The sequence below is a fragment of the Gossypium raimondii genome, chromosome 9, assembly GCF_025698545.1.
Source record: "Gossypium raimondii isolate GPD5lz chromosome 9, ASM2569854v1, whole genome shotgun sequence".
Classification (NCBI taxonomy): Eukaryota; Viridiplantae; Streptophyta; class Magnoliopsida; order Malvales; family Malvaceae; genus Gossypium; species Gossypium raimondii.
The window spans coordinates 44856468-44870502 of NC_068573.1; the positions used below are offsets into that span (position 1 = coordinate 44856468).

Below are 14035 nucleotides of genomic sequence, written 5' to 3' on the forward strand. Positions count from 1 at the left end.
AAATTAAATGTTTAACGAGCATTTTAAAATGTTTTTAAGTTTACTTTTCAAAGTTCATTATTTAGAAAATTAGTTTTTCAAGGCATGAAATATTTGAAACTTGAGGTTAAATTTAATTATTCATGTATAACCTAAATCACTCAACTTAGATATTTTGGTAATTTTAAAAAAAAGTAATTTTAAAAATTTTATTATTATTTGTTGCTTTATTCTTTTGAAAAAGAAAATTGAGTTTGTAGTGGGGTTTGGTTCCACTCCATTATTAGTTATCTATTAATATCTAATGCATGTTTAATCATCATTCACCAGTTCACGGTTCTATACATTTGAATGTTAATGATCATTGTATTAAATATTACTGGATGAAAAAATAATAGAGTGAACCTTAACTCAAATCATGATTTTATTTTCCAAAAGAAAAACATTTTGAACCCTTTTAATGCTTTTTTTATGGGAAATAATACTTAGTTTAAACCATAATCCTTATTTTGCTTTTCAAAGAAAACCCTCAAGAATGAGGCTCCTAAAAGACTGTTATAAGATCTATTCTTGTAAAATAAATAATCTAAGAAAATATTCCAAAATTTGTAAAAAGTAAACCTTAAAATTGTAATACCTAAAATTTTTACAAGAAGATATTATTTTTGATATAGTAAGGAAATAAAGTGACAAAAGGAGAATTTTGAGTTATGACAACATTGAGAAGTATATTATGACATATTAATTCAAGAAAGGATTAAATTGTAAAAGTGAGAAAAGTTTTGTTACCTAATAGTAAATACTCAAAATTTGAGGGGTTAAAATGTAAATATGAAAAAGTTGAAGGATCAATAGTGTAAATATTTTAAGGGTGGAATAATCTAGAACCTAAGAAAAATGGATGAATTGGGACCAAATTGAATAGATGAAGAATTATGAGGGACCAAATTGTAATTTTACCAAATTAAGTGATGACTCAAGGATGGAATTTTAGAAGATCTAAAGGGCAAAATGTTCAATTAGAAGAGAGAAATCTAGAAAATGATGATGATGTTGGAGATATTTTAGATTAAATAAATAAATAAATATTAGTTTATTATATTTTGATTTGATTTTTTTTCTTAATGATATTTTATTATTTTATTTAGTGTATATATATATGTGGAAAGAAAGATGGAATCTATCATCACACCATTTTTCCATGCATCAACGTGAGAAGAAGAGAGAAAGAAAGAAAGTTTTGCTTTCTTTACAATTTGGTCCTCACACCAAAAATTCACCATTTTCACTTAGAATTCAAAGAAATTTCCATAGCCACCAAGAGAGAAAATTGATAAGCAGACTATGGGGAGCTAGAATATCAAGTTAGATTCAAGAAATAGAGGCTGGAGGAGAGAGAAAATCAAGTTAAAGATTGAAAACAATAGAGCAAGGTAAGAACATCAAGATTTCAATATATTTTTGAGTTTGATATTATTGAAAAAGTATGAAATTGATGTTAATGTAGGGTTTTATTATATAAGGTTCTATGTTCTTGATATGTTGGTGAAGAAAAATAAGAGAAAGTGATGGGAAATACTATAGAGAAAGGGAATAAGGGTGTTATAAATTTAGTAATCAACATTTTGCACTAAAACAGTTTTGGACAGAAACATAGGTTAACTTTTAAAAATCACCATAAATCATGAAAATTGAATTAGAGGATGAAAAAATATGAAATTAAATATTATTGAGTCTAGTTTCTCATAGAAGAAACGGTGTAATCAATGGAATTGTAAATTATGAGATATAATAAATTTTGTGAGACAAGGTCAGAATGAATTTGGGTTCCCCTGTTCTGACTTTGGAAAATCATTAAAAATTGTAAAAAAATTATTATGAGTTATAATTTATATGATTAGAATCTTAATAAGTATATTTTAAAAAGGAACAAACGAGAATATCATTCGAATCCTGTACAAGGGGATAATTAATTTTTAGTGAAGAAGGGTCAAAACTGTCAGACAAAAGAAAAGGGATGACTTTAAAGAATAAACTGTACTTATTGGGTAAACCAAAAATTATTAAAATTTTATCGTATGAATATATGTGAGTCTAGTTTCAGATAAAATTTACGGATCTCAATTCGGGGTTCTTTAGCTTAAGATATAATTAATTTAGTGACTATAACTCAAGTGAACAAGTTGTTATGAGTAAACAAGTAAATAGTGCTAATATATATATCAAGGATGTGGAATAGAGTTGAGGAGGAGGAAAAATAATATATGTGAATATTTAGCTCATATGAGTTTATTTTAAAATAGCTAATTTACATATTTTAGGTTCAGGGACTAAATTGAATAAAAGTAAAATTTTAAGAGTAATTTTATAAAATGTCAAAAATGGCCAAATTGCATGAAATGAAATTTTTATCATTTAAATTAATAAATTGAATAAAATATTAATTTAGATCAAGATTTGGGTGGAAATTTGAGAAGAATGAAAAATTACCAAAATGTCCCTGAATTTTGATATTTCTGCAATTTAGCCCGATAAGTTCATATAACTTGAATTATATTCTTAGATGCTTGAAATGTAAGTTATTGATGAAACATTGATATATTTGATAAAAAGAAAAAAATCCCGATTGAATGGAAGGAAAATTTGATGGATCTCGGAAAAGGAATTGACGGTAAAAAGGATCTAGCCCAGACGGGTGATCTTGATATAGCCCTCCCGAAGAATATGTGGAAAATGGATTTAGCCCAGACGGGTAATCCGAATTAGGGTCTGAATTTAGCCTGGACTAGTAATTCAAATCCAAGCTCATTAGAGTAATTGTCGTTGCAGGGGATTTTGCCTAAACTGGTAAGAAATGAGGTTTGCGGTAGTGTGCTCTCATGCAGGGGATTTAGCCTAGACTGGTATTCCCGCTGTAAGAAATGAGGTTCGCGGGAGTGTGCTCTCTGAATTGAAAATGTGCGCACATGAATATGAATTGACGGACTCGAATTTGTACACTAAAGTGTACCCTTGAAAATCCATCGAAAATCTGAGAAATTCAACAGGATAAAAATAGAAAATGATAAGTACATAAAATCATGAAATTAAATTTGAAATACATAGAAATGATAATTATTTGATATACTAAAATATGACATGGAAAATACATGTATGTAAAACTTGCTCGATAATTATGCATATTCAAGATTATGAACTGCTACTAGAATAAATATACATTGAAATTATAAAAAATTATGGTACATGAAATATTGTCATAATGAATTGAATAATTTATATTTAAGAAGAAACAACAAGAAAATGATATGTATCATGAAATGTAAATATGAGACTATCTTTGATACGTTGATACAAGGAAAATTATGTGTATTAAGACGAGTTAAATTTAAGTGAGACATGGCGAGAAAATAAGTTTGTCAATATTAAAGTACGCTAACCAATGTTGTTGCTTGAAGTTTAGGCAAATGCCAAATTATTGTTGAATGATAATATGTTTAATTATGAGGTGCATTGGAATGGTAAGTGCTTAGATGAAAATATAATTGAGCTTATGAAAGGGTGGAAATGTTTCAGTTATGCAATTTCTTATGAAAAAAATTGTTATGTGATACGCCCGTATGAACCCTGCACCTAATTCGGAAATAAAAAAAAAATTTATATATATATTTAGGATTTTGCGAAAAATTCTCTATGATTCAGATTTAATCCCAGTAGGTTCCTAATAAATGTTTTAGGCTTCGAGAGCCCAATAGAGGGACGTTATAATTATTTTCAGAATATGAATAATAAATGATTCAGAATTATTGAAAATGTTCAGTAAACTCCGGTAATGCCTCGTGCCCTATTCCGACAACGGATACGGGTAGGGGGTGTTACAAAAATATGATAATAAATAAAAATATTATTGGGTTTATATATGATCACAATTAGATTTTAAAATTGCACCAGTATGATTTAAGCATTAAATCAAAGTTTAAAACTCATAATTCTCACTAAAATAATTATAATTTGAGCTCTCGAATTCAAAATAAAGAATTTCAAAGTGCATTATGAAGCTAAAAGACAACTCTTCAATCAATATAAACATTATTCAACTCGAAAATACTTGAGTATTGCAAATTGACTGCTTTTTCATATTTTAAAAATATCAACTTTGATCCATGCATGTCACACCAGTACAATGGCACTTTGTTACAGAGCTTAAGTGCTTAGAGCACCTTTTTGCCTTGGATGTGGTTTTGAATCTCACACACATCTGAAATTTATAAAATGGTTGCGCCCTTGGAATTTGATATCATTTTCTTCTTGAACAAATTGATTATCTTATTTTTGTAGGTTCAAAAAAATGGTCATACTATTGTTTCTTGTTCTTTAGAAATGTTTGGTTTAAGTTATCTTAAATTTATATCACTTGTTCTTTGTAAATGTTACGAGTTACTTAACAGAAAAAAGAAGTAAAATCACTTATTAAATAACCAACAAAAAACCTAAACACTTTTTTTAAACCACGTATTGGATTAAACAAGGTTTACTTGTACAGCGATCAAAGTCGAGAAAAGAAAGAAAGAAGGAAGAAAATAAACATAAGAAAGTTTAAGGTTTTGATTTTTCTTTTAGTCCAAATTGCTTTAGTTGGAGTTAGACATGTTCATGGATCGGGCTACTCGGTCTGGCTCAAAGGCCCGCCCAAAATATGAGAGGCTTTTGGTAAAAATATATGTTCAAAAAATGGACTTGAACAAAAAAAAATAAGGTCTGTTCAAAAAAGGGGTTGGGCCCCAAGTAATGCCTTTTTTGTATGGGCTCACTCCGGCTAGAATTCACTAAATAACAAAAAAATCTGTTATTTTTTTAATGTTATTTTCTTGTTGTTTTCTCCCTATTTTGCTACAATTTTTCTATTATGTTGTTATTGCTTGGATATTATATAAAACTTGTTTATTGTTAATTTTGTTATTATTTTAGAGGCATTTGTTAATTTTGTTATTATTTTAGAAGTATTTGCTTGTTAAGTTGCATCTATCTTAATCTTAGTGTTATTTAAGTATACATAGTTTTTAAAATTTATTTTCAATTTGTTGGGAAAATTTTATTTTGATATTTTTAGTATTTTTGATGTATTATATATATTTAAAAATTATATAAAAATAATATAAAAAATTAATACGGTCTGACCGGGCTTGGATAAAAATTTATGCCCATTTTTGGGTCGGGCCTAGCAAATGGACTTAAAATTTTAGTTGGGCCCAACTTGAATCTAAGTCGATCCGATCCGATCAATGAACACCTCTAGATAGAGTCAAAGAAGAAGAATAAAATAATATAAATATTAATCTACTTTGTGTCTACCTGCACAAAAGATTCACATCAATATTTCATTAGAGACTTAAGAGATAAGAGATAAAAGAATAAATCTAAATTATAGGAATTATCAAATTAAAATTTTTTATACTTGTCGATTGAGACTTAGTTCGATTGGTATTGATATTGTTGTTAGTGTAGGAGGATGTAGGTTCGAGTGCTCTGAAGTGTATTACCTCTTATTTATGGGTTGAAAATGGATTGTGGATAATTCTATGTATTGTATCAAAAAGAACAGATATGATAAGAACCTATAATGAGATTAATGTTAAAAAAAATTATACTTAAGTTACCCAAAACGGCATCACCTTAATAAAATTTGGACAGCTGTTAGTTCAACCAAAAAATATTGAATATTTTTTAAGAGATTTCAATACTTTTTGAGATAATTTTAATAATTTTATAAGAGTCAATATTATCAAGTTATAGGTAACGAGGTTTTAGTAATTGTATAAAACTTCATTAATTTGCATTATTAAAAATTTAAAGGTAAATTATAAAAATAATTATTTTTAATACTCAATTATTAAATAATACATTTTAATTATTAAAATTATGGAGTTATAATATTTTAGTCACCCATCTATTAACAACCTGTATCTTCTTAATGGACTAAAGACATGATACATTAATTCAATGGTTAATATCTAATTTTTTACAAAAAAAATCTAATTTGACCTTTGAACTATAATTACATATTCAGTTTGATATTTTTATAATTTTTAAAGTGTAATTCTAAAAAAATTAAAATTCTAAAAATATGAAAAATCTTTCAAAACTGAAAATTCATAATTTATTTTTCTGAAACTATAAAAAAAAAAATTTTTAATTTAGAAGCATATAAAATGTAATTGCCCGTTTAAATTGTAGGAGCCGCATTCTGCAATTGGGCCTCGTTGGATCAGGTCCGGTTCGATGCTCTCCAACTAAAAAACAAGAGCTTTCGAAATAGACCAACCGGAAGATCCGCAGACTGGAATTGAGATTCTCGCTGGACGAAGAGCAACGAACCCTAGCTAGTTTGCTGAGTTAGATTGGCCTAAGAAGGCTCAACCAACCTCTGCTTTTACTCCGGTAATTGACTCTCGTCGGGTCCCCTCCACCCTTCCTACCTCTCAATTCTTTGGTACAATGTCTTCATCTCCCCATTGCTTACGTTTCTATCTTGATTTCTTTTGGGGATTATCGTTTAATTTTGATATTATTATTATAATTATTATTATAATATGTTAAAGATACTTTCTGTAATAGGGGTTGGATTTAAAAAGAGAGGGGGCGGGGGGGGGGGGAACTAGGAAAAACAATGTATTTTCACGGGGATAAATTTTCTTCAATGTAGTTGAATCAGAGAGAGAATGAGTGAATGAGATAAAATGAAATAATGTGTCTGACAATCTTACCTCATCTGGTGACACGCATGCTTTGTTTATGATAGATGACAAGCGCTTGGACAAATTAAGAGCTTTTGCAATGATGCATAGGGGGAAATAGGAAGGGTGAGAGAATCAGAGTGGAAATCTTGGGTTCTGGGTTGTCTAATAGTTGGAGATAGTTTCTCCCTTTTTGAAGCTCTTGCAAAATGTTCATGGGTGGATGAGGAGGGCTAATTAAGTTTCGAATCTTGTTATAGCTTTGCGGAGCTTCTTTGGAGCAAATGGGCAATGGAGCTTGTGGAGCACTGCTCTCTGTTGGAGGAATTGCTCACTTGGTGTCCGCTTGATGCTTTTTAGTTTGCAATCATACATAGGGGTATAGGAAGGTAGTTGGAAAATCATGGTGGAGTTTCTGGTTTTGTTTCATTTTATGATTGGAGATTGTTGCTTCCTTATGAAGCACTGGCAAAATGTTCATGGGAGGATGAGGAGACCAAATTAAGTTTCTAATATTGTTATACCTTGTGGAGCATCTTTGGAGCAAATGAGCTATGGAGCTTGTGGAGCACAGCTCTCTGTTTGAGGAATTGCTCTCTTGAACTGCTGGTTTTTGGTTTTGCAATAACCTTTTGTCCTTATCTTCAGAGTAGATGTTGATGACAATGTGATGCCTATGCAGATAGAATTAAATTAACATTTTAATCGGGACTTTCTTTCTTTATTAATTTAGTTCAATTTTTACACATGCAGTGAGATATTTTTATTAACTTTTTTCTATTACTGAAAATGAGTGGTCGCTTCTCTCGCACAATCTATGTTGGCAACCTACCCTCTGATATCAGAGAATGGGAGGTCGAAGATCTATTCTACAAGGTAGGCGGCAAATTTTCTTTTCTGCCAATTCTTTTTATCATACGAGACAGATATAACATTTTCCTAAAGTGTTTTAATTGACTGCAGTGTTAATGTAATTGAAAATTCTATTTTCTTTTTGGTTGATTACTGGTGTTGTTCTATAACACGTGTATCTCATTTACAGTATGGTCGTATTTTGGATATCGAATTGAAGATCCCGCCACGCCCTCCATGTTATTGTTTTGTTGAGGTATATATCTCATCTTTTATGTTTTCACAGAGGATGTGTATCTAAACTGTAACAATGTCTTTCTCTTTGTGTTTGTTTCATAGTTTGACAATTCAAGGGATGCTGAAGACGCAATTAGGGGTCGAGATGGTTACAACTTTGATGGGTGTCGTTTGAGGGTAATAATAAGCTATTGTTCTTTTGATGTGTAGTTTATTGACATACAACTTTTTTCTTGATTTGCTTTTCATTGTAATTGATGCAGGTTGAGCTTGCTCATGGTGGTAGAGGACAATCCTCAAGTGATCGTCGGGGTGGATATGGAGGGGGTGCAGCTAAATTTGGAGTCTCACGCCATTCTGAATATCGAGGTCCATCTAGTATTTGAACTGTGTATTCCTAATTTACGTATCTGGTTTTATATGTGCTAAGATATGGTTGTCTGCATTTTGTTGAGCCTGCAGTTATTGTCCGTGGGCTCCCCTCTTCTGCTTCCTGGCAAGATTTGAAGGTTTAAGAACTTTTAAAACTCTAATAAGCTTTTAGACTTTATTAGTTCTTCTGTAATTCTTACCTATTTTCTATATTCTTCTCAGGATCACATGCGAAAAGCTGGTGATGTGTGTTTTGCCGAAATTTCGCGTGACAGTGATGGTACGAACAAAGGATGCATATTAATGAAGCATTTCAGTCCATAGTTTACTCTATAACCCTGCTGCTCCCTCAGTTTCTTCTTTTTGTTTTTCTTTTTTAATTTGATATTCACACATCTAATTGTTTCTTTTTCAATCTCAATTTGCTCTAGAATGTTGCAATGTCATATTCTTATCCCCTTATGAGGGCACACTTATATGGATGTTTTTGATGTTCAATCTGGCTGATGCTTAGAATTAAAAGATCAATTGTTCCTGCCACTTCCCCTTTCTCTGCCTGTAGGGAGCATCTGATTCTGATTTATGAGTTCTCTTCATGTTTTGAATTGGTTGAAATAGTTCTTATGTCTTCATGATTTTTCAACGAATTGACCAAGTTCTTAGGCCTTCATGATTTTGAATGAGTTTTCATTTGTTATCTCTCTCTGTTCATTCAGGAACTTTTGGTATTGTTGATTATACCAGTTATGATGACATGAAATATGCCGTAAGTGGTTTAGAGAGAATTTTCGCTTGCCGTGAATTTATGCTTCTTCAGCTTTTATAATTGAACTGATGTGTTCTAACATGGTACAGATCCGCAAACTTGATGACACCGAGTTTAGAAATCCTTGGGCAAGGGCTTATATTCGGGTAACCTGGCTATGCATTATTCTACTGTTACTTATATACCTTGTTACATTCTCGTCGTTCTTTATAAGCTGTTAAATGGTGCTAATCCTGAAGAATTTTATAAACAAAGACTATTCCATTATCTATGTTGCTTGATCCATGAAACCTTCTAATAGTTACAAAGTTATAGTTCCTATCTATACGTTCACACATCTGAGATTAATGCTTGTACCTTGAAGTTGTGAAAACATGAATCAATGTGGTCCAGCCATCCCTCTAAATTTCCTTTTTCTGTAATTATTCTATACCCTCTATTTTTCCCAGGAACCCTATTGTTTCTGAACATTCGCTTAAGTTGTAATTGCAAAGGATTTCTGGCATTGTGACTGTCCCAATTTCGAATATTTGGATCCAGTAACACTAATTGTGCATATTGCTTGTTCTTTTATTTTGTCTACAATCTGGAATTTTCAAAATCAATTCTTATTTTGATAAACCTCTGGGGTTTATTTGTTCATCTAATTGGATAGGTGAAGAGATATGAGAGCAGTCCATCCAGGAGCCGAAGTAGAAGCCGCAGCATTAGAAGAGATCGGAGGTACAAATCCTATCTTTTTCTTCTCTTTTCAGTATTCTTCATTTTTTTTCCTTCTGAAAAAATAATTAAATGGACGTCAAACCTCCCATCTTTTCCTCACCCATTCTCTTTCTCGTATTCAGTAGATCAAGGGAACGGTCCGCAACCAAATCTCCAGTTAAATCCAGATCTGCCTCCCCTGTTAAGTCACCCAGGTAACCTGCCGTTACCTTCTTTGCTTTATTATTCATTTTTGCTGTTTTTCTTACCTTTTATGAAACCCTTCCCTTGTTTTTCCCATTTTTCATTCATTGATTCAGAGCAAGATCGAGATCAAGGTCAAAGTCAAGGTCAAGGTCAGGATCTCCAGAAAAGGTAGGCTAGTTTGGGTTCCCGATATTTGATGCTATGGGTCATGACTGTCTTTGTCATTGTCGCTCTAAATTGTTGATTTCTCTAGGTGGCGCTTTTATAAAGGTATATATGAGGTTAACAGTCAAACTAGTGCATTAGTAACATATATGGGGAAACGTAAACTAGATCTTTTTCAGATGGCTAAGTTTGTGAGTGCTCTTCTTAATCTTATTTATGCAACCGGTTTTATTTTCAGGCCCAACCGGTTAGCGACTGATGCACATACAACAATATACGTCCAAAATCCAGCTTGGCTTAGCTGAATTGAGTAGAAGGGGAAAGTTGATTGCATCCTATCTAAGAAGAGTATTGCTGGGTACTGTCTATGAAGACAATGTATGTATTAATGGAGTTTGTGGTGATGTTGCATGAATTTATATAGAACTGTTGGATGATGAACTGAGTTGGATCATTTTGTCATTTTGATAGTAACCTCTTTTTTTTCCTTTGTTTCAAATTTTATTCATCTTTTCATGGTTTTCGGCCGGGAAACTGCACTTCCTTGGTGATATCTATTCTGCATGAAACCGAATATTTATATATTATAGAAAATCCGAATATATTTTGGTTAATGAAAAATTTCCAGTTGCTTATACTAGTAAATGGATTTTTTTAAAATAAAAAACTAGGATTAAACCCTAACGCCGGAGATTTTGATTCTTTTAATAATGCAACTTTTATTGATTGATATGTATTAATACATTAAAACTTATAAGAGAACATTTGTTATTTTCTTAAGCCAGCAGCACATCAACGGTGCTTCTATGTATTTTACTTTATAACTTGATCACCTTAAAATTATACGTATTTTCTATATTTATGATATGGCTGAAGTGTTTCTATTTATTATGTTTTAATTATTTGTTGGATAATTATACTTATTTGAATTATGAAAGTTAAGATTTTTAGATTTAAATATGCATTTGGTATTTATATTTTCATTCTGTTGCCCACTTTGGTATTATATTACTGTGTATATTTTGTCCACGTGGTAGCGTTAGCCAATGAGAATGTGATGATCACCATAGCCTTTCGTAGTTGAATGCCAAGATGAGAAAAGGGAACTCCCTTTACCTCTTGTTATCTTCGCCAAACCAAAAGCACTAGAGCAATTTGCTGAGGAGGATTCAAAATCCCAAATATGATAACCAAACCCAAAGCTGCAGAGAAGGGGTCGAAAATCGTGTTCCCCTTCTTAACCTCAAAATCAATCTGTGTTACAAACTAATAATAATATCCAGCTTGAACACTGTGTTGCAAAAGGAAAATAAAAAAAGTTTTATGGTTTGTCAAATTCAAATACCAGAACTAACACAAATGCCACATTAAAAGAGTTGTCAAAATTTATTAAATGATATATTATAAACTTAAAGAAAATTTAAATTGTAAAAATTATAAGTATATATATTAAAAGCTATAAGAATTATACAAATCTAAATTCTGAACACCCACGACCCTTTTTCTCCATTAAATTGCAACATTTTAATGCTGAAAAGAGCTTATAGCCCTAAAATGCCTAAAAAAATAAAAAATTTCAATTAAATCCTTGACTGAACTCATTCACAATTGAACAAATTTAGAAAATCAATTAAGCTCATCTTTTAACTGCATTGTTCGTTAAAAATTATTGGTTAATATATACTTACCCTTTAAATTAAGCCACTTATACCTAATTGATACAATTTTTTTTGGACTTAATTGATACTTAAACTTCAATTCCATCACATTTTGGTACCTAAACAGTAAGGCCATTAAAATGTGTCAACACATGACATTTTTAGATGAAAAGATCTAAAAATATTTTAATCGAGGCCCATTTGGCCCATGATTAGTTGAAGAAAAAAACTGATCCAAAACGAAATCAAAGCCCATTGGCCGACTGTCTCAACCAAAAACCCTAGACCTCTCAAGATCTGGATTATCACTCCATATATATTTAAGCCTTCTTCTAAATCCCCAGTCTCTGAGATCTCAACGCATACCAAACCCTAGCGCCAAGGTAGTTTCCCTCTCTTCCTCTCCTCTCAATTTTTTTTTTGTTTCTATTGGGTTAAATGACTGCATAATATTTGTTTATATGATTGATTCGCAGATTTAGTGTTGAAAATCTCTAGAACAATGGCCACCGGTGAACTCGCCTGTACTTACGCCGCGTTGATTCTCCACGACGATGGAATCTCAATCACCGTACGTCGCCACGTTTTATTTTCATTTCCTGCCTTTTGTAACTAATTTCCGTTGTTTCTTTATGTTTTTCTGTTTTGTTTATGTTTTGAGAAATATTTTGTAGGCCGAGAAGATTGCTACATTGGTGAAGGCAGCGAACTTGAGCGTTGAATCTTACTGGCCAAGCCTTTTCGCCAAGCTCCTCGAGAAAGTCAACGTCGATGATCTCATCACCAGCGTTGGCTCCGGTGGTGGTGCTGCCCCTGTCGCCGTTGCTGCTGCTTCTGGTACAGCTGGCGGTGGTGCTGCTGCGGCAGCCCCTGCTGTTGAGGAGAAAAAGGAAGAAGAGAAGGAAGAGAGTGATGATGACATGGGATTCAGCTTGTTTGACTAGACACAATTCTTCCCAGTTTGGATTTTTCTTTTGTTTTGTTGTTTGAAATTGCGGAAAATTAGGACTCGTTTTAAACATTAGTTGAATTTTTGTATTGGGTTTTGAGAACTTTTGCAGAGATTCAAGAAGTTACATGGTTAATCTTACTTGGTTTAATTGATATTGCCATTGAAATTGTTCTTTGTTTCCATGAGGTTTCAACATTTTTATCTGGGTAATGAAACTGCTGTCGAATGGTAACTTATCTTGCTGGTAATTAAGCTGTTTAGGACAATGGTAATGTCAAAGTAGGTTAATGTTGATGCTTTCATTTGTATTATGGTCCTTGTATTTGCCGTTCTTTTACATATTTTGATGATTCTGAAGCATTCTGAAAATAGTGGGCACATATACCGCAGCCTTGGGACTGTGATAATGGTTCTGATTTTTGTGTTATGTCTCCTTTTTCACATTGTTGTTTTCAATGACTGCCGGATTTTGAGTTTGGAGTATCTATATGGATCCAATGCACAATGAGCCCATTTCAGCTTGAATGATCCTCGGGAGTCATTAAGTGTATTTGATAAGTGAGCCCATTTGTGTCTATAGTTTGGTTGAATATTAAGTTATAGTGTACAGGCTATTTCTATTTACTTTAAAGCTGCCACCCTTATCCACCATCTGCCTGAATGCCATCCATTCATCCCGGTTCAGTTGATGAAGTTGGATTTCATCTGCTGAATATCCTTGGCAAAAGTTCGTGTTGACCAGCACATCCTAACATTATCAGATTCAATAATTTTCTTAATGCCTTTGCCCCTACTCCATATAATGCATTGTTCAACTCCATGATGGTTGAGCTTTGCCAGTGCCATTCTAACAATAATCGGTTTCACTGCAGTAACGTTTTCTAGCACCATTCCAAATTTTCTCAAGCAAAAAACCTACACTCATTGATTCATTATTCTTCTCCATTCAACCACTAAATTTTAACTTTCCGTTGGGGTGCATCTCCTTGGACCTTCTGCAGTCATCTTGCTACCATGTCTAATATTAGCTATCTCCTTAAAAAACCAAGTGACAGCAAGTTGATAAGTTTCAATCGACTGCTTCATAGCAGCCACCGCTTTGGGTTGTGACATGTTTTAAGAGTTTATGGATCAGGGCCTTTATGTTTACCTCTGAGTTACAAGCCTATGTCTGTATGGTAATGTTAAGGTTTCGCTTCATTATACACATTTGGTAATGTTGGAGATCAGGAACTTTGGGAAATAACATAATTTATCTATTTGCTTCGGTAGTAATAATAACATAAAGTATGGGTCCGTACCATATGCATATATTAGCTAACTGCGGTAGTTTCTGGTCACTTCTAGGTTTCAAATTCCAACTTCCAGAACCCTCCACTCTGATAAATCAATTTAATAACTATATTTATCATCA

General features: G+C 32.3%; 2 protein-coding genes across 11 annotated transcripts; both read left to right on the plus strand.

Annotated features, from left to right (window-relative positions):
* Positions 1-6221: 6221 nt before the first annotated feature.
* LOC105800175 (serine/arginine-rich splicing factor SR34A) lies at positions 6222-10510 on the plus strand. Of its 10 annotated transcripts, none has more exons than XM_052620576.1 (14): positions 6224-6466; positions 6776-7099; positions 7464-7586; positions 7753-7818; positions 7902-7976; positions 8063-8168; positions 8262-8308; positions 8394-8451; positions 8888-8937; positions 9027-9083; positions 9593-9660; positions 9783-9854; positions 9960-10014; positions 10250-10510. In XM_052620576.1, exons 3-14 carry the CDS (start codon positions 7500-7502, stop codon positions 10268-10270), a joined length of 762 nt encoding a protein of 253 aa, XP_052476536.1. In that variant the 5' UTR covers positions 6224-6466; positions 6776-7099; positions 7464-7499; the 3' UTR covers positions 10271-10510. The 10 variants fall into 10 exon arrangements, with proteins under 10 accessions (XP_052476537.1, XP_052476536.1, XP_012486599.1 ...); XM_012631145.2 differs by having other exon boundaries at positions 6971-7099; XM_052620575.1 differs by having other exon boundaries at positions 6224-6414; positions 6971-7377.
* Positions 10511-11930: 1420 nt separating this feature from the next.
* Positions 11931-12801, plus strand: LOC105800177 (60S acidic ribosomal protein P1). The gene is made up of 3 exons (XM_012631151.2): positions 11931-12052; positions 12146-12240; positions 12344-12801. Exons 2-3 carry the CDS (start codon positions 12172-12174, stop codon positions 12611-12613), a joined length of 339 nt encoding a protein of 112 aa, XP_012486605.1. The 5' UTR covers positions 11931-12052; positions 12146-12171; the 3' UTR covers positions 12614-12801.
* The last annotated feature ends 1234 nt before the right edge of the window (positions 12802-14035 follow it).